Here is a 20,721-nt window from a genome sequence, read left to right on the forward strand (position 1 = left end):
TCCCGAGGTGATTGGTTCCAGAGGAATGAACGCCCGCCCCAAGGAAGGGGAGGAGCCTGAACAGAGATTCGACATCACATATATTATAAATATCTGTAAACCGGAAGTTTGTTTTTTGTTGTTTTTAACTCGTCTGTGAGGAAAAACAACCCCAGCTGGAAAGAAGCTTTTACATCTGATAATAAATTTTACTTAAACTTTTTGGGAAAAACTGTCTCTTCGACTTTCTTCAAATTTTGAACATGCAGGACTGAAGTGAAAAGTACGTCATTACTTTCAGCTGGCTCATGTTCAGGGTTACCTGATTTTAAGCAGATCACTCACATTGTTGCAGTGAACACAGAAAAACTGTTTGTGTGCAAAGTCATGACATCATGGTATTCCGAACACCTCCTGTCTTATGAGCTTTGCTGCCCAGATACACCATCATTCTGTGTGCTTCAACTTGAAGACATGAATTATATCCTTCCACTATCACCATATAATGTAAAAAGTAAACTGATGGTGACATTAAAGCGTTGCTCTTAGATGGATTCTCCTATGATTTTGAGAGTTATTCTAACAGATGCGGATATTAGAAAAATCTAACTGACTACAAAGCCATGCTCACTTGAAGATTTGATTAGTTGTCTCTCAACTTCTCTGGCACTAGAGTATAACTTTACTTTGCAATTTCGAGATCCAGATTTTGATAATGAATTTTGTAATCTTACTGATTTGTCAGAGTTCCCTCACAAACCAACTGTGAAAATCATTCCCTTGATTAAACTGATGCCACTGTCGTTAAGTGATACACAGGCATCAAGTGAAGCTTTAAGTGATGCTGCAAGTTCAACAGATACAGTACTGGTCTCCACATCACCCCAGGAAAAGAAAATGCCAAGGCCTGAAGTCTTTTTCATTCCAAAATTTTCTGTTGAGGTAGAGTATAGGATGCGTCAAGCAAACTTAATTTACTTGAGAGATGGAACTTTCCTAAAGTTGACTAAGGAGTTGAAACACGACATCCTTCAAAAGCTGGCAGAGAACATATACTCCTTCAAAGCTTACCCAACTTCTTCTGATATATGTGATGTTGCTAAGGCATTGGTGGAGGCTCACCCATGCCTTCGAGAATCAGGATTACCTTCTGGATACTGTGGGTGGACACACAGTTTAAAAGATAAAATGGGCAATTACAGGTCAAAAATGAGGAACCTTGGGCACATAGATGTTATGGTTAATGCTGGGAAAAGAGGAAGATATTCTGCCAGTCAAGATCCCCCAAACAAGAACATTAAGAAACCCAGGAAAGGAGAAGTCAACTACCTACCTGATTGTCCTGATGGACTGGATGCCTCCACCCTTGAAATATACAGACAGGAATTGGTGGATGAAATGAAGAAAAAACCCAGAGTGCAGTCTTCAACAGTCAGAGGATGGATCTAACACTGTCTTTCCGAAGAAAAGAAATTGTAATTGACAAACCTCCAGTAAGCCAGATGCTTCAGCGTTGGCCAGCAATAATTTTAGAAAGTCAGGTAATGTGAATTCACGAGTTCACCTGCGCAGATAACAGCGATGTTGATAGGGATAATAAAGCAAGAGCTTGGTTATGAAGGTTATGCGTATTTGGCGTGCTGTCCGGGAAGCGGGCTCCGAGCTCGCCAGATCTATCCGAACCCGAAACACTACACCTTGGTCAGGGTGAGTGCGCCGAGCTCGGAACCGGTTTGAGCCCAGAGCACACCCCCCGGGGCTCTTGCAAAAGAAAAGTGAGTTTGGGAGAGGAGCCGGGGTGGAGGAGGGATGCTTAATCTTAGGAGATCGAGCAGGTAAGATGGATTCTCTATTTATGAGCGAGCTCGCTATGGCTAATTGTGTATGTGCAGTGATTGCTGATTGTGGACCAGCCGGCTGATTATATGCTACGGCTCCTCCCGAACTTTGTTAATTAAACATCATTTAAAATTTGAGTGCAACCAATCTAAATTCCTTGATTTTAAATGTTTTTTTGTACTCATTTAGGTGTACCAAGAATTCAGCCGGGTGGTTGGGAAGAACCTCAAACAGGAGTTCTATCACTCTCTTGATCGTCACTGTCCACAATTAATCCAGATCTTAAGGTCAAAGAGAGGTCTCACAGGCCAGATTTTGAATGATCTTCTTCAACAAATTAAGGTTTGTTAATTTAAGTTTATGTCAGCATAATTTTAAAGTCAGCCCGTTATGATACGATACTTCAAGACTGTTAATCAAAACGGAGAGAACAATGGTTAATAGACATTTTCTGAAATTATTTTCTCTCTGCCTCAACTGTACCTCAGACATCAGACCTTGCTGACATGAGATGTGCTGCTTTAAGAGGGCTTCCAGTAATACTTGGTGATGACCCAACTGAGTTCTTTACAGCATGCTTTGTAAGTATAATTTTTTCAAATCTCATCTTATATCAGATAGCTAAAATTAGTTTTTATAATTTCCACTTTTATATCCAGTCTTCAGCTGACGAGACGTCATTTCAGGATGTGGCACTTGGAATCTTAACCAAGGAAAGTGAAGCACAGCTTCCCCAGTCCTTCCACCTCCATCCATCCTCGGTGGGAATTATCTTGGAGGGAATGTGGTGATGGACAATTTGGAAAACCTTCCTCAGGCCATGTGTCTTCTTTTTGGATTGACCTATGCCCTGCATCTGGACTATCCCAAGTGTATGACCAAAACCTTTCATTTCATTCAGCAGGTGATGCTATGTCTGGGTAAGAAGGAGCTAAAAGGCAAAGTTTTAGAACTGTCAAATCAGCTCACCATTTAAGACAAGTTCCTGTCGTGACTATGCCTGTTTAGAGTTAGATGTTTTTACGGCATAGTGATACACTGTAAGAGTGCATATTAATGTGCCTATTTAGGGTCTGTCAAGTTTGTTTTATGTTGAAACACCCTAAGTCTTAACAGTTAAACAATATAAGAGTACATGTTGTGCCTATTCTAAGTGAGGCAAATGTTTACGCAACATTACAAAATGTGAAAGTTTGGCAAATGTTTATGCCTTTAAAGCAATAATTAATATTCTGCCTTTTTAAAGTTTTAGAGGGAAATGTTTATGCAGTAATTATTTCACCTACTTACGATTTGGCAAAGATGCATAACAATGCAGTGAAAGTCAATTTGTATGTTACCTCTTGGAAATGTAGCATTTGTACATGAAAATAAATAATTTTAAGATGTATTTTTTGTTGTCTTATTGTGCACTGTAGATTAAATTCAATAAAAGAATATCAATTTAATTAACTACTAAAGCAAGTTAGTGCTATTTAGTATTTTGAGTTACCTAAACTGGTAATTTGTTGTTATTATAACATATTATGTTCATTTTAATTACTAATACTTTCCAATGTAGTAGTATGTTAATTTTAAGTACCTTAAACGTAAAATCTCTTGTTTGTTCAACAAGACAAAATTAACTTTTTTAGGGGAACGAGTTTCCATAACTTTTTTAGGTTGAATCAACGTATTTGGGTTTAGAGTGTGGCTATTCACCAATACTCTTCTAAAATTTGAGGTGTCACTGACGTTGAAAGGCTATACTGACAGAAGACACAGGTAGAGAATATATAGTCCATCGGTGTTGAGGGGATTGTTGACAGGTGTGGGGATTGCAGACACGAAACAGATTCCGGAGCGTGGAGGACCGTGGGTAATGGAGTCCTGGGGCAAACACTGGTAGAAACCGGAACACAGGGTGGCTGTGGAGGAGATGCTTACCACTTAGGGTGTGCTTGTCAGAATGGTCGAGATCAGTGCTAAAGGTCTGTCAGCATTTTTGAGCATTTAAAAGCATTTAAAAATGAATAAATATATAAATACTAATATAGTTATACGACAGGGCAAAAATGAGTGATTTTGCACATGCTAAATTACAATTTTGTTTTGAATGTCATGGATGTTTAGTACTAAACTAAGAGCTTTATTCAAAGGTCCATATCAACTTAATTAACATTCACTATATCAACAAAAGTATTGAGATGCTTCTTTTTAATGAACAGTTTCATTTCTGTGACCTCAAATCTTATTGCTGCAGCATATAATGATATTGTAAACTATGTGCCTCTAATTTTTTAGCAATAGTTTGGGAAGGGCCTTTTCTATTCCCACATGACATTGATCCTATATAAAAGACAAGGTTCAACTCATCACTCCACATCAGTCACTTGTACATAAAGGTACAGCCATTTTGGACCAGAAAAGATGCTTCTAAAACTGTTGCGAAAGAGATGGAAACAAAATGATATACAAAGGCAGTTGTAGACTACTCCTGACTGTGTACAAGTCATTGGTGTTGGGTGACGAGTTTTTGGCTCAAAGTTGAATTAAAAGTCACACACCAAATGTGCTTTATGCAGACCAGTTAAGTTGTTCCACACTGACTCAATGAACGATGTCTTTTTATAAAACGGTCAGTTCTGGTCCTTGATTCTGATTGGTTGAGCAGAGATCTAAGCCGTTATAAAATACCCCGATATATAACGGCTGACCGCATTACCTAGAATCACTGCGCCACTCTTGCTACGTACAGCGAAATAATTGTCAAATTGTCCGATTTTGTGAAGAGATTGACATGACAGACAAATTAGACCAATAACAAAGATGACACGCTGAAATGAATGAAAGAGAAATTGAAGACATCAAAAAGTCTAGAAATGAGGTGAATACTCATAAACAGACTCTGTGCTCTGTTCGTTGTTTTCAGTCCTGGTGTGCCGGAAAAGGTATTGTAGTGAGGTAGGCGGCACGAGAGTTGGGATGCGAGGCCGGTGCGTGCAGTGTTTACGAGCGTCAGCTGTACGTTAGGGATGTGCACATCGATGCTATAGTATCGATATATCGATACTCGAAAGCTACTGTTTAGGTATTGATATTTCATAAAAAGTATCGATATCTTAATTAAGGCATGACTAAATGTTATCAAAGCTGTGCAGTGTTTATGTCAATCGGTGACGGTGTTTATAATGTTAAAACTTTCCAGCCGGCTGTGCGTGCGTGCAGTCTGTAGCGCGATGACGTAGTGGACTTTACCCATACGTAATGGATGTTATACCCGCATGTACTGCGGGTGTATTTTGATGGTGAAGAGCGAGTTGTGTGGTCACGTGGACAACGCATTCATTTTAAACAGAGCGGCACGATGGCAGAGAGGAAACGTAGCGTGGTGTGGTGCTATTGTAATGGAAATTTTCTAGTCTAGCTTCTTACATTTACATTTACATTTATTCATTTGGCAGACGCTTTTATCCAAAGCGACTTACAAGTAGGTTTTTTTTTTTTTCAGTGACACATTACTGCAGAGCAATCAGGGGTTAGGTGCCTTGCTCAAGGGCACTTCAGTCATGACCTGCTGGCACTGAGATTTGAACCAGCAACCTTCTGATCACAAGCCCTACTCTCTAACCACCAGGCCACAACTGACCCATTCCACACTTCTTGATGTGTCTATCTATATGTTTATGAAGTTTCTATCTATGTTTTCTTCTCTATGTTATCATGTTTTTCTCTATACACGTCATACCACTCTGCCTTTGCCCTCGAGCAGAGGCCAAGATGTTCTGTTTGGAATAACGGGCATCACTTCTCGTAAACCAGCTCGGGATTCTGGCTAGGGGGCAAAGGGAGGGGGTGTCACGTTTTAATATATACACTCTGGGTGCAGGAGGAAAGAGTGCCTTTGCTCTGCACCATGCGCATTGCTTATGATGCAGATTAAACGACAATAAAATACTTTGCAAAGTACCTGATGTCTCTGTATATTGCGTTTGTCAAAATTGACTCACCTTGATTAAGGAATAAGAAAATTCCACAACACTATTTTTCTACATTTGAAAAGAGTATTGCACGATGCAATATATGTGATAAAAAAGTGGCACACAGCAATAATACTAGAAATCTTTTTAAACATTTACAAACGACACACCCTGAAACTAATAAAGAGGTTGAACGAAACCAAGCTGCCCGTGCCCAGTCTTCCTCTGCCCAGTCTTCAACTGTCCGACAAAAGACGTTACAGGAGACTTTCCAGGGAGGAAAAAATTATCCAGGTACAAAGAGCTGGTCATTAGTTAACCTATTACGTGTAATCCCTTGTCACTTGGTACAAATAGGCAAATAAAAATAAGTGTGTTTGTGCGCGCACACAAATGAAAGTTTGCAATAGGAAACTTCAGTACAGTACAGTAATAGTTCTGTACAGTAAGTGTAACAGTTCAAGAAAAATGGCCTGTTTAAAATGACAGTGAAAAAATGCACAGTTAATGTTTTTAGGATTTACGTTATTTCGTCATAATTTTTGGAAGAATGTGGTTTAAACATTTTTATTATTTGTTAAATTAACCTTTTATAATAAATATGTTATTAATGGCCAGTACAAGTCGTAATTTGTCTTTAATTGTAATTATATTCTATTATAAAAATGAAAAATTCTCATACACTTTAAAAATGATAGCAGTATCGGTATCGGTATCAGTATAGCTTAAATTTAAAGAAAAAATATCGGTATCGTATCGCATAAAAAAAATGTGGTATCGCCCATCCCTACTGTACGTGCGACGGTCTCGTATCACGGAGGAGATTGTGGAGCATATAAAAGGACGAACGATCGGACCGTCAGTGAGAGAGGAACAGGCCTGGATTTTATGGTGTGGTATTTACGTTTGAGTTATTTATTAATTAAAAGTTAGTTTATGTTCGCCGGTTCCCGTCTCCTTCCTTCCCTTTTATGGAACTTTGTTACACGTATGTTTATTGACTTTAAAACAATGTTCATGTATAAAAATAGATACATGTTAATGTTAATAGATAAACACCACAGTCTTTAGGCACATTTTTCATTGTGTTCTGCGTCTGTGTTGCTTGGCAGCCGCTGTTTCTGGAGAACTACTTTGTTTGGCGGAAGAATATATTTCTATTAAAATAATTACATAATATTTGTTGTTTTATTTCATGAAACTTTACTATGCATATGGATTAACCGTTTTATAAAAGCAATAAGCCTAAGCAATAAGCCTAGCTGTTATAAAATGCACTGTAACCCACGGCTTCTTGGGGCTTATTGCTTTATTAAACTATGCATTTCTAGACCCATCCCAAACTGCTGCTTTAAAATGAGAAGCACACAGTTCCCTAGAATATCATTATATGCTTTGAGATTTGTTGTCACGGAAATGACTAAAGCAGTCAAACCTGTTCACGAGAAGGGGGTGTCCAAATATGTAAGCATGTAAACTACGTGTGTGTGCTTGCTTTCTGTGTCCTCGTAAACTTTATTGCCTAAAAAACATACAAAATTATAATAAAAAAAAAGGTTTTCTGTGATGTTAGGTTTAGGGGTAGGGTTAAGGCTTAGAATATACAGTTTGTATGTCTTGCGTCTATAAAGAGTATTTGTAAACCACAGATGCATGTGAATGTGTATATACCCGAAAATAAAACCAATAATTTCCAAAAATAAAAACATGTCATTCTTACCTCTCAAAATACCAGATGCTGCAACATGTTGTCATACACATTGAAAAGATTTATGTGCAGCGCTTCTCTCACATGAATTGCCATTTACTTGTTAAACAAAGCGATATGCATCCACTTTTCTAAAAAAAAGAAGGAAGAATAATAAAGATGTATAGAAGAATAACAAAAATGTTTCCCAGTCTTTTTACAGGTTCTCTCAGTACTGCACACTTAATAATTTTTATATTGGCATTTTAACAATTCCAATCTGATTTGAGTGACACAATACTGTCATTTTTCTGATGTAAATTACCTAAATTATAAGCGGACTGGATATACAGTACGTCAATGTTATTTCAAACTATTAATAAAATCTAGTTATTTATTTTACTAGGAAACATTAGAGAAAGCAGTTTCCCCAATAATGCATTTTATTTTAATCATTATTTTAATCACTTTTGGCATTTGATGAAACTGTGATACAAGGCATTTATTATATAAATGTACATACAACAATTTAAACTGAAAGAAAAAAAAATTGACTACTGTATATAGAAGAGTAACATAGTCGCGCGCCAGGCCCACGAGCCTGACTGCGGTCATATAAGCCGAGGTCTGGGCCCTCCATGCACACGCACAGCTGGATTCCATTCTTAGTAGACGGACCGCGTACTGTCAACTATCCGGAGGTACTTTTTACTTAACCAGTGATGAACATTAAAACAATGTTCTGCGCGTTCAAAAATTGGAGAAAGGCCAGTTCAGAAAACGTTGAAATTTATTGATCAGAAGTCTCAAACAAACAGCTGTTTCGGTGGATTCTCAGACACAAAAAAGTCTCACAAAGAAATCGACCACGAGAAACAATCTCACAGGCATTTATATGTATTTCTCGACGAGTCTTTTCTCCATGGTGGGGTCCAATCAGATCGTCTCCCCTTTGTCTGCTCTCCAGCCAATCAGCTCACTGCCTTGTTTTTCAAACCACCATTCATCTGTAACAAATTATATAGGAGGCCCCAACATGCTCTGTGCATAACCTGATCTTAACACACACACATAGCAATTTCCTGTGGAAAAAGCCCACAGTATCAGCGCTTAATTCTTGGTTACACACAACTCACACACTTGGTTATATTTTCAACATATTGGTTATATTTTCAACATATTATGCACAGTTGGTTAACAATAATAAAATCCTAAAGAATATTAAATGTAAAGGCACGTTTAATACCACAATAAGATCCTTCAGTGTACACATTTCTTCCCCAAAAAGAAGATTTAGATTAGATTAGATTCAACTTTATTGTCATTACACATATACAAGTACAGTGTAACGAAACGTAGTTTAGGTCTAACCAGAAGTGCAGTTAGCAAGTGAAGGATATACAGTTAGAATAAATACAGAATACAATATGAAAAATATAATACAGTGGGCATGGACTATAAAAATATTTTGCATAAGATGCTTCTTGTTACACACACACATAAGCAGAACATGCAACCCCCACTTACTGACCACATTCAGATCTCTGACAACATCTAGCAACTGTAGAACTCTCAGCTTCAAGCTTTTGTTCACAATCATGTCATGTAGGAAAATACATCTGATTTAAACAACATCAATCATCCATTTTTATATCGATCCATCTATGGATCTAAATTCCCACAATCCCTCTCTTGACCATTAAAAAATGGTCACAAATCATCACAAACATCATTATCATCCTCATCTAGGAAGTGGTCGCCAGACAATAGAGGCATGGTATATTTGGGAGGGGTTAGGTCTGTCTTTTCTATTGACGCTAATATCAGCCGGTTACACAGTGATCTGATACAGGGAATACAACAGCATCCACATGAGACCAAAATACCTACAAATACAGCTATTGATAACACAATCGACATTAATACTGATTTCCATTTGCCTAGTGCCTTGTCTAGCCAATCTCCAATAGGATTACTCACTCCTGAATGTTCCTTCATTTCGATAGACAAAGTTTTCAAACCTTGCCCTAGTGACTGATCCGTCTGGTGCTGTATTATTAGGAATGTAAGTACAGCAAAGATCACCAAACATAACACATACTCCTCCCTTTTCTGCCAACAACATGTCCAGAGCCATACGGTTCTGTATAGCCATAAGTGAAGTTGGTGCTAGCTGTTCTGCTAAACCATCTACTGCATCCCTTGTCATATTCGCTAACCTCATCACATTATAATGCACATAATTAATCCTATCTACATTCTTGTTTGGGGTGACTGGAAAAAGAGCAGCTATTATTGGTATATTCTCAAAACCTGCTGCCACTTGGTTCGCTAGTTTATATTTATCCGGTACACCTCGTGGAATCCCTATCGCGTCAATGTACGTCGGACTATTTAATGATAAATCTACACTTGATCCTATTGCTCTCTTTGTAATGATGTGTCTTCTACGTCTTCTAGTCAATGTTGCTGAATTCACGGTTTCCGTTCTGACTGCTCTGTCTCCTATCAGGGTTATTGGGGCTCCCAGTCTCACCATGGCACACACTCCCTTTGCCTTCTCAGGTATCCTAGTAAACAATCTTCGATCTCCACAATAATAATACAAACCTGCCCTTGCCCACGTACCTATTTTAGTCCCATTATCTACTATGATCTGATCACACCACTCCTTATTTATCTCCCCCAGGTTGCTGGTTGGTGATAGACGTTTAATATCAAAACAGGTATAATTTGCTTTCTTTGGTGTAAATGGACCTGCCCGTGAAAGGTTGGTTATTGGTGGGAATATTGCTGCCAATGTGTCACAATTTTTTGGACTGGCCATCCGTGTCAATGCCAGCATACACTCATAACCCCACGTATCATTTTGGTACAACGGGGCTGGTTCAATATATAAATGGGGTCTTGCATTAGCACATCCTACACAATCATCTAAGCTCTGTTCTCTGGCTGTGCTAATTATCCATTCCAGCCACAAATTATTCTCCCCATATCCTGTGGCTCTCTCTATCATATCTTCTGGTTTTAACATGGTGTAATCTATTTCTACTACCCCATTCTTTTGTCCTACCGACAATGGCTCAGCTACTGTCCCATTTCTTTCCTCCTCAGGTGAACTGTCCACAACAAATTTTAATACTGCTTTTTTATCTGTTCCTGGGCTGTGCACCCCCATTATAAGGAAAAACTCCCCTGTATAATTGGCTGATCCCGTTCTGGTGGATATTGAAAGGGTGAGTGGATTTTGGCTTGCACTGTAATCTCTTTGCATTTTAAAATCAAATTTTGCCGAGGTACGGGTCCAAAGGCTAGGTTCTTTCGGGGTCCAACCACCGGTATATGCTATTACTTTATTCCACGATGGACACCATTCACCCCTATAGGTTTGCCTAGACTGGTACGCCTTACAAACACTGTCCATATTCCCGTCCGTACATACATATACCTCGTACCCCCTCCATGAGCTATTTTTTCCCCCACAATTTATAACAGCGCATAGGTCGAAAGTAAATGATGTGGTCTTACCCCAAACATAGTTAATTACAAGTTGTTCACACGGTAACCTCGTATCGGCTATGGCTCTTTTGTAACTCGGTTTCGATATGTTGTTGTTGCTTTTCTGACCCTCAGTTATGCTAAAAATTATTCCTACTATAACCCCTGAAATTATTAATAGGATCCCTGACAGCTTACAGTTTTCCCACAGCTTCATCCTGTTACCCTCTCTTGGACTTTAAATGGTTAAACACACTCTTGGAAAAATTTAAATGGTTAAACACACAGTACGCTTAATGGGAATATGAAATTAAGAAAAAATATGTGGTTAAAATCCCACAAAATAGAAATGTAAGGAATAAATGGTTATACGTTAATGAATATGACAATATAAAATCACAATAGCAATATAAAAGTATGGAAAATATGGAAAATACTGAATATGAAATATGAAAACTGTGAATATAAAAATATGAAAAATAGTAAATATGGAAAATGTGAATATTAAAATTGAAGAATCACAATAACAACAATATATATTGATTATAAAGAATTAGAAAGAAAATTAAGATATAGAGCTTACGATAAAAATTAATATGAAAATGTTGACTTTTTGAAAATCTAAATTGTCCAAACCATAGCCTTTTTTGCACTAGATTGTTAATGCCACTGTCGTTGATGCCTGTGTCCCACTTTCTGCTCCAGAGATACCCTCCCCCTCTTGGACTTGAGCCCCCAGGTCCACAGCAGTCTCTGACAGCGACCTGTTTGGTGGATCACAGTTAACACCAGGTGTCGCCCTTGCCAGATAGACGGACACAATGTGATGTCCTTGCCGTCACTTTCAGAGGCTCCGTCCAGCGTGGCTCATTCCACTTCCTTCGAAACTTCTTCAGGCGCACCCACTGTGAACCGGGCTCGACAGGTTTTCCAGCAATGTCAGAGGGAGTCTGCTGAGAGAAATGTTGAATCATAGCAGTCAGTTTGTCAAAATATACACAAACAGGTGTCCGGCTTCAGCGGCGTCGACAGTCCTGGAAAAGATCTACCTGTAAGCAATTCAAAAGGTGTAAAGCCAGTGATTCTGTTAACAGAGGAACGTACAGACAGTAGAGCCAACGGAAGAGCTGATAGCCATGATAATTTGGTCTGTGCACAGATTTTAGCCAATTTAAGTTTCAGTGTTAGGTTCATCCGTTCGACCTTACCTTGCGATTCAGGATGATAGACGGCTCCAAACGCATGCGTTAGGCCCAGCGATTTCTATACGATTTTTAAATGCTCATTTTTGAAGTGCGAGCCGTTTTCCGACCGGATACGCCGGGGGAAACCGTAATGCGGAATGTACAGATTAATGAGACACTTAATGACTGCAGTGCTGTCTTCTTTTCCACAAGGAAAAGCCTCAGGCCAACCTGTGAATTGGTCAACTATCACCAACAAATACCGTTTCCCTTGCACCCTCTCTACCATGTCTGTAAAGTCAATCACGATTTCCTCTCCTGGGCCTCGCAATGGCAAAAATGTGCCCTTTAACTGTTTTAAAGTTGGTTTGATGTTATGTTTTTGACAAATGTCGCATGAAAGTACAAAGTTAGACACCATAGCCGTCAAAAAAGGATGCCACCAATATTGCAATGTTTTCATCATCTGCTTTGAACTCACGTGCGACATAGTGTGTGCTTGGTTCATGATAGAGCGTGACAGGCTCATGGGCAATGCTGGTCTGCCATCTGGGGCCTGCCACAGACCATCTGGTGCACACAGGGCCCCATACTCTGTCCACGTTGACAGTTCTTCTGGTGTGAATTTGCCATGTTCGGCCACAAGTGTTTCTCTGCTGAAAGATGGCATCAGTTTCACATATGAACAGTCAGTCTGTACCATCATGGTCACCTGATAGCCTGCAGCTGTTTTGGCAGCCAAGTCAGCAGCCTCATTTCGCCGTGCTACAGCACTGTCTGTTTGATTCTGCCTTCTCATGTCTTGATTTTCTAGTCTAGTAGCAGAATCATGACAGGTCCCCGTGTTTTGTGTGGAGAGAAACATATTATTGTCAGTCATGACATAATATGTGTTCTCTCCGGTCTCGTCTCTGACCCCGCCCCTCTCGTTAGCTTCCCCTGAGTGTTTCATTACCCACACCTGTCCCTTGTTAATTATCCTCTGTTAGTTTAATTTAATGCCCTCATGTCTATTGTCTTGTGCTCGGTCGTTGTACCTGTTTCCGTAGTCGTGTCATGCTTTGCTGTATATTTCCTTCCTCTGGTTTTGAGGTGTCGTGTCGTGTCGTGTCAGAAGTTAGTTCATTTTTGCCCCCCATGTGGGAATTGTTTGTTTTGTTATTTGTTAAAGTTGTTTACTTGTTTAACCCCTTCACCGCTGCCTGCGCTTGGGTTCTGCCTTCCCGATCCTTGACAAGAACAGACATACTGATAAAGATATTTATTGTTGGAGTATTTTTAAGTAGATTTCGGTAAAGGCACATGCTTAATGGTAAATGCATATTTTTTATTTATTAAACATGATGTAAACCCCGGTCGTTCAAATTTTACCACTGAGGGCCAATGCCCTTCAGAGTTTAACTACAACCCTGTCAAACAACAGTAAAAGAATATTTAGGATAATGATTTAATTGTTCTGTAATATGGTTGATGAGTTCGATTTTTAATAGAACAAAACCAAACATTGTGGAGATTGTGTAGACAAAGTAGGAGTTGAATTTGATTATAATCACTCAAACAGAGAAGGCTTCTGGGGACAAGTATGAACTGCTTTTGGGATTCCCGCTGTAGACTACAAGATGCTTTCAATAAGGTAAGCAATTTTGATTCAATGCCTGATCTTAGGAAAATAGTAATAAAATAGATTTGAATACAATTAGTATTGCTAATAAATTTCTATTGGTTTTCTCTAATCGGAAAATTTCCACATCTGTCAAATCCTCTGCTGAACCTAAACAGTCACCAGGTTATTTTATGTAATACAAACCATCTGAACCATATGTAACTTTTGCTATATGAAAAATTCTCACATCAAAATAACAGAAAAGCAACAGAAAATGATATTGTGACTGATATTTTTAAGCACCCTACATTTTATTTGGTATATTATGAGAGGCATCTGTAAAAAAGGTTGTTAATATAAATATTGTATAAATATTTATATATATACACTCACCTAAAGGATTATTAGGAACACCCGTTCAATTTCTCATTTCTCATTTCTAATCAAGCAATCACATGGCAGTTGCTTCAATGCATTTAGGGGTGTGGTCCTGGTTAAGACAATCTACTGAACTCCAAACTGAATGTCAGAATGGGAAAGAAAGGTGATTTAAGCAATTTTGAGCGTGGCATGGTTGTTGGTGCCAGACGGACCGGTCTGAGTATTTCACAATCTGCTCAGTTACTGGGATTTTCAGTCACAACCATATCTAGGGTTTACAAAGAATGGTGTGAAAAGGGAAAAACATCCAGTATCATCCATAGATAAATACTGGTAATGTTTTTTTTTGAGCTGTGAAAGCTTGACTTTTGTTATGACATTTTTAACAAAAACTGGAAAAACTAATGAACTCTGTCAGAAAACGTGTAAATCACGGAGAACGGCTGCGTGATAAATAAGGGAAAGTCTCATGAATGGTGGTGAAAGAGTTATAATAATTTAAGCAAGTAGTCAACCTTTATTAGACAATGTATGAAATTAATGTTTTTTTCCATGGTTTTGCTAATATATTTAAAGTTGCCACCTACATTACATTTGCTTTAACCATTTTATTTTAATATATCCATTTAAAGTTTTTTATTCAATTGCTAACAAGCGTTTACCGATACTTAAGTCATTTTTCTAAACTCTTAACACAGTAACACACCTACGTCACACAATCTGCTAAATAGTTTTTTTGCCAAGACCACAAACTCTTTTTTCAAAATGCACTAGTTTTCTATCCAATAGGAACACATGCTAACAAATAATGACATTACAAAACATGCATTACTTGTCATGTTTCAGTTCGATCTGTGTAGAACATACAATATGAAAGTCTTTCTTTTATTATAATTTTTTTTTCTATTGTCTCATGTTTTTCCTTTCTGTGTCCTATTCAATTCAATTCAATTTTATTTATATAGCGCCTTTCACAATTTGCATTGTTCCAAAGCAGCTTTACAGGGGAAAAACGAAAAACCCAAGAAAGGGTAAAACACACTACATGGTGTTTTATATAATAAATCCAATTATTCTAGTAAATAATATCTAATGTCAGCATCTCCTGGTGGTTTATTTAGCATATTTTGCATGAAGTGAATGCTTGGCTGAAAAGATGCGTTTTTAATCTAGATTTAAATTGGGCGAGTGTGTCTGATCCTCAAATAATATCAGGGAGGCTGTCCCAGAGTTTAGGTGCTACGTATGAGAAAGCTCGACCCCCTTTGGTGGATTTAGTTATTCTAGGTATTATCAAAAGTCCTGAGTTTTGAGATCTTAGAGAGCGTGATGGGTTGTAGTATGATAGAAGCTCTGTTAGGTAGGTAGGGGCTAAACCCTTTAAGGCTTTATAAGTGATTAAAAGAACTTTAAAGTCAATACGATACTTAATGTGTAGCCAGTGAAGGGTTGATAAAATTGGGGTTATGTGATGGTATTTTCTGGACCTGGTTAGAACTCTGACAGCTGCATTCTGAACTAACTGTAGTTTGTTTATTGATGATGCAGGACAACCACTTAGTAGCGCATTACAGTAGTCAAGTCTTGAGGTCATAAATGCATGAATAAGCTTCTCCGCGTCAGCAACACACAGAATATTTCGTAACTTGGCAACATTTCTTAGGTGGAAAAAGGCTGTTTTTGTGACATTTGAGATGTGATTTCGAAATGACAGGTTGCTGTCTAATATAACGCCTAGATCTTTTACTGTATTTGTTGGAGTAACAGTACATCCTTCAACTTGCAGTTTATAATCAGAAATTCCTATCACTGCTATGCGGATGACACATAACTCTACTTGTCATTTCAACCGGACTATCTGACGGTCTCTGCTCGCGTCGCGGCATGCCTGAGTGACATCTTGCTTTGGATGAAGGGTCATCACCTGCAGCTAAACCTTGCAAAAACGGAACTGCTTGTGATTCCAGCCAACCCAAAGATTCACCACAACCTTGCTATTCAACTAGGCTCATCAACGATTACACCGTCCAGCACAGCCAGAGACCTGGGAGTGGTAATCGATGACCGGCTTAACTTCACAAGTCATGTTGCCAGCACCTCCCGGTCCTGTAGATTCATCCTCTACAACATTAGGAAAATTAGACCTTTCCTATCGGAGCACTCTACGCAAGTCCTAGTCCAGGCTCTTGTCCTGTCCAAACTGGATTATTGCAATGCGCTTCTGGCTGGACTTCCTGCTTGCACAATCAAACCTCTACAGATGATCCAGAATGCGGCGGCAAGAGTCTCTACTCTCCCGTACCTCCTCTGGATCTGTTCCACATTGGTGGAATGATCTACCTGCAGCTACAAGATCAGCAGACTCTGTTGCCATATTTAAAAACGCCTAAAAACGCATCTCTTCCGTCAACACGTCGCAGATTGATTTTACCTCATTCTTTTCCCTTTCCTTCTTAAAAAAAATATTAAAAAAATATTACTAACCTCACTATTCTTAGCTTTGTATACTGTGTTAGGCTTTAATGGACTAGTTTGATGTACTTATGTATTTTGTTGCCTATGATGTTGTGGTGGAAATTTTCATGACGTGGGTTTCTTCACGCTAATCTCTGTAAAAATTGATTCAAGACTGTCTATCTTGTTGTTCTAAAATTCCTTGAAATTGTTTTGATACGTGGCATACCACTCAGCTCCTTTACCCTTGAGCAAAGACCAAGAGGTTCTGGTGAAGATAAGAGATGGCGACACACTTTTGTTGCCAAAGATACGTTCTTGCTCAAGGGAAGGGGTCCAAAGGGGTGTCATGTGTGGATCATATAAAAGGCTCTGTAAGTGAGAAGGAGGGACCTTCTCTCTGCATATTTCTTGTGATGCAGACTGAATGTCAATAAAACATAAAATACCTTGCAAGGTAACTCATGCTCTCTGTGTGTTGCATTTGTCTAAAGTGTTTAAAAACTCACCTTGATTAAGGAATAAGAAAATTCCACAACAATGTTATAATTGCTTCCAATGTTTCCTCATCTGTAAGTCGCTTTGGATAAAAGTGTCTGCTAAATGACCAAATGTAAATGCCCAATTACTCTGTGTGGACTCTTTTTTGATAGGGGAGAGCGAGGGCACAATGTAACGCTTTTTGGTTTCAGACTCACTCACTTTTCACAAATATTTGAGCTTGATTTATTATATACGCAAAAACAACACACACATCTCTACTACCAATGAACACTTTTTAGAACCTTCTGTTTACATAAAATTACAGCAAAAGTGACAGGAGTGCAAACCTTAGTATTCAATTACAGCAAAAATGGGTCAAGGGGAATTTCCTTTTAATAATCTTTTTGTTTTTTCATTAGTCTATATTACATAAATATCCACACATCTATCCCCTCATCTTTCCATCCTTCTATTATAGATCAATATGGATAGATATATGAGAAAGTGATGCACAAATAAGAAATATATATAACATAATAATTCAATTACTGTCTGTGACATAGACATTTCAGTTTCAATACAGTGCTATGTTGAAGATGATTTGGTGACTAACACGGTTACTGAGAGATCGGGAAAAAAACATATTATTTAAAAAAGTTAACTTTCATGATGCCCAAACACTCCAATATCTACATGAAAACAAACTTTCAAAAAACTCACAGAAGACAACATAATGAAGAAATCAGTAGAATGACTGCTGCAGTCAAGGCTTTATTAGCAATATATGTCATTGACGTCAGTAATAAAAATACATGCCCTTTGGTTCAAAGACAGCAAACATTTTACAAAAGAATGCACAGAAAAAAAGAGAGTTCTAATCTACGGTATATGATCTTCAGCATTTGGATGATCGTGTTCATTTTTGTCATGCTGTATTTAGGCATTTGTAAAAAAGATAAGAATATCCACATTTCTTACTATGGTGTAAGCTTGTGTGAAAAGAAAATGCAAGCATTTTAGAACGTGTTTATCGACCGAGTATTGTGTGAAAACAACAAATAGTGCACTAAGACAAATCAGGACGCGTTGCTTTAATGAGAATTTCAGCAGAAATACAATCAAATATATGATTCACTGCTAGGACTACACCACTGAGAGTATGTGCTCGGAGAGAGGAAGGTTAGGGGGGATTCTCTTTATTTGTGTTTGGTGCCGGCGCCACCTAAAGGCAGAGTATACAATAGCCTTGAGCCTCACTGTAAAAGCATTTTTGTCATTTTATCCATAACTGTAACTATTCTATACACTAGTTTAACCAATCAATGAAGGGAGGAGAAGACTGGGCTCTTTGACCACTGACTATAAAAGAGGTGTCGCTCACTCACTCACTCACTTGTACAGCAAACCTACATGATGGAGTCAAAACGGGCAAATCCTTCAGGGGCTGATAAGCAAACAGCTAAACTGACACGCACAGAAGATGGAGCTTATTATGCAGGTATGCAAGTTCACCATCATCATATATTTTGCCTTAAAATTAGTGGGTCAAAAAACAAGTGGGTCAGCTGTGGCCTAATGGTTAGAGTGTTGGACTTGTGATCAGAAGGTTGCTGGTTCTAATCTCAGTAATAGCAGGTCATGACTGTAGGGCCCTTGAGCAAGGCACCTTACCCCTGATTGCTCTGCAGTAACGTGCCACTGTATAAAACTACTTGTAAGTCGCTCAACCAAATGAATAAATGTAATGTAAATGTAAGTGCATTTAAATGCCAGATTACAATGATACTCTGCATTAGAAACTGAATACTACAGTAAATGTGTTTTGTGTGTACAGATGTTAGCAATTTTTAAACAAACTTTAGCCTATATAAAGAATGTAAGGAAGTTTAACATACAAACCCAGATAGCACCGGTATGTCTGCTAATATGTTTAGAGTAAAAATGTAGGGGCGGTTTTTCCAGAAAGGGATTAGATTAGTTAAATTAGCATATTTAGTTTAGTCAATATTAAGTCAAACAGTACTGATGTGCATCCTAAGATTAAACAATGGGCGCTGCTATATTTGAAGTTATATCAGTGCAAGCAGACTTCATTAAAGACAGTTCCTACACTCATTTTGGTTTTAAGACTAGGCTTAAACTCATCTAGTCTTAAGTATGTTGAAATTGTAAGACTCACAGAATTGTATTCTTGTTCCTAGATGTAAGAATTAGTGTGATTCATAAAGATTTGAAAGTGTTAAGACTAGTTCTCAGCTCCTGAATTTGTGCTGGGGGGATATCGTAACCTAGTTGGAGATGGCAGTACAGAGCAGAGATGGGCATTTCTGTTCCTGCAGAGTTCAGCTCCAGCACATCTGCCCTGAAGTTTTCTAGCTGTCCTGAAAGTCTTGACTTCCTGCTTCAGGCGTGTTTAATCAGGGCTGAAGGCAAACGTCTGTAGGACAGATGCTGTGTCTCCATCAGCTCTCTAGCTCCAGAAAAGTATTTTGTGAATCAGTATATGTTGGACACAGGTGTAGGCACTGGTTAAGAGCCTGGCTCACTTCACATTGGGACACTGTTCACTTATCTGTTACGTGAGCGTGTTGTAATTAGAGCTGCAACTAACGATTATTTGAATAATCGATTAATCTGTCGATTATTTGTTCGATTAATCGATGAATCGGATACAAATTTTTAAAAGCATTCATTTTCAACCCTTTCTTGAAAAATAGAACTGACATTGCAAAACATATTTCAAAAGCTTTATTATTACTTATTATATTATTATTACAGCTTGCTGTGGTTTACATGATGCATTTCCCATCAAGAAGCCTCTCATGGTTTGATGTTTTTTTCTGGAATTTTTTCGGGTCTCTCTGATGGTCTTTCCTCTACCTCCGCTCCGCTCTGCTTTTTTAATTTATTTGTTCTCCGCTATGCTGCGCGGCGCGATCAACTTTTTTTAGTCCTGTGACACACTAGATGCGTGGCGTGAGCGTCTCAGAAGCCTGGCGTGACCGTTTTTAAATCGGCTCCCATGTTAACAGGTTAGAGCTTGCACACTGCCTGCGTGAGACGAGCCGCACGGAAAACGCGCGCATGCTAGGAATTGAATCGACGCCTATTTTTCACGAGACACGCAAGCGTGTTGGAAGCGTTTCCAGGCAAAATAGAATAGGAAAAGATGTTTATATGTAATTTTGTACACGAATACATATTAATGAATGCCATTTTGATGTTTGAAAGCTAATCATCATTTATTTGAACGTATTTTCAAATTGAATTTCATTAAACCAACATCCACACGTTACGGGGTTTACATGTCCACTGTAGAAAACATCAGGACTTAAATCATGTTTAAAATGCATTTTTGGAGAAACAACAAGTGAATATTGAAATAAATTATACATTAATATTCCTATTAAGTATGAGATACTATTACTAAAATGTTGCAAATGAATACTCCAATTAACTACTTTTTTCCATAAAATCTTCCTCCAAGAAAATGCTTAGGCTATATCCAATGAAAAGATACATTGCATTGAATGGGAATATTAATTTATGTCCATCTTATACACATATTGCATAAAGTAAACTCGTGCATAAATTGATTACGTTACATCTTTAATAACATATCTGAGAATCATCTTAATACCAATTGTGGTTCGT

The 20,721-nt window shown here is 38.3% G+C and overlaps 1 protein-coding gene across 1 annotated transcript in view; it reads left to right on the forward strand.

Annotated features, from left to right (window-relative positions):
- Positions 1-1,215: 1,215 nt before the first annotated feature.
- The window catches only part of LOC306907047 (polyunsaturated fatty acid 5-lipoxygenase-like), a gene marked incomplete at both ends in the record, with an annotated part of 44,241 nt that continues 24,735 nt past the window's right edge, over positions 1,216-20,721 (forward strand). The window contains 2 exons of the mRNA XM_079478874.1: positions 1,216-1,410; positions 2,008-2,116. Coding sequence (XP_079335000.1) covers positions 1,216-1,410; positions 2,008-2,116 — 304 coding nt within the window. The remainder of the gene's footprint in view (positions 1,411-2,007; positions 2,117-20,721) is intronic.

The sequence above is a fragment of the Barbatula barbatula genome (genome assembly GCF_947034865.1).
Source record: "Barbatula barbatula genome assembly, chromosome: 17".
NCBI classification, from domain to species: domain Eukaryota; kingdom Metazoa; phylum Chordata; class Actinopteri; order Cypriniformes; family Nemacheilidae; genus Barbatula; species Barbatula barbatula.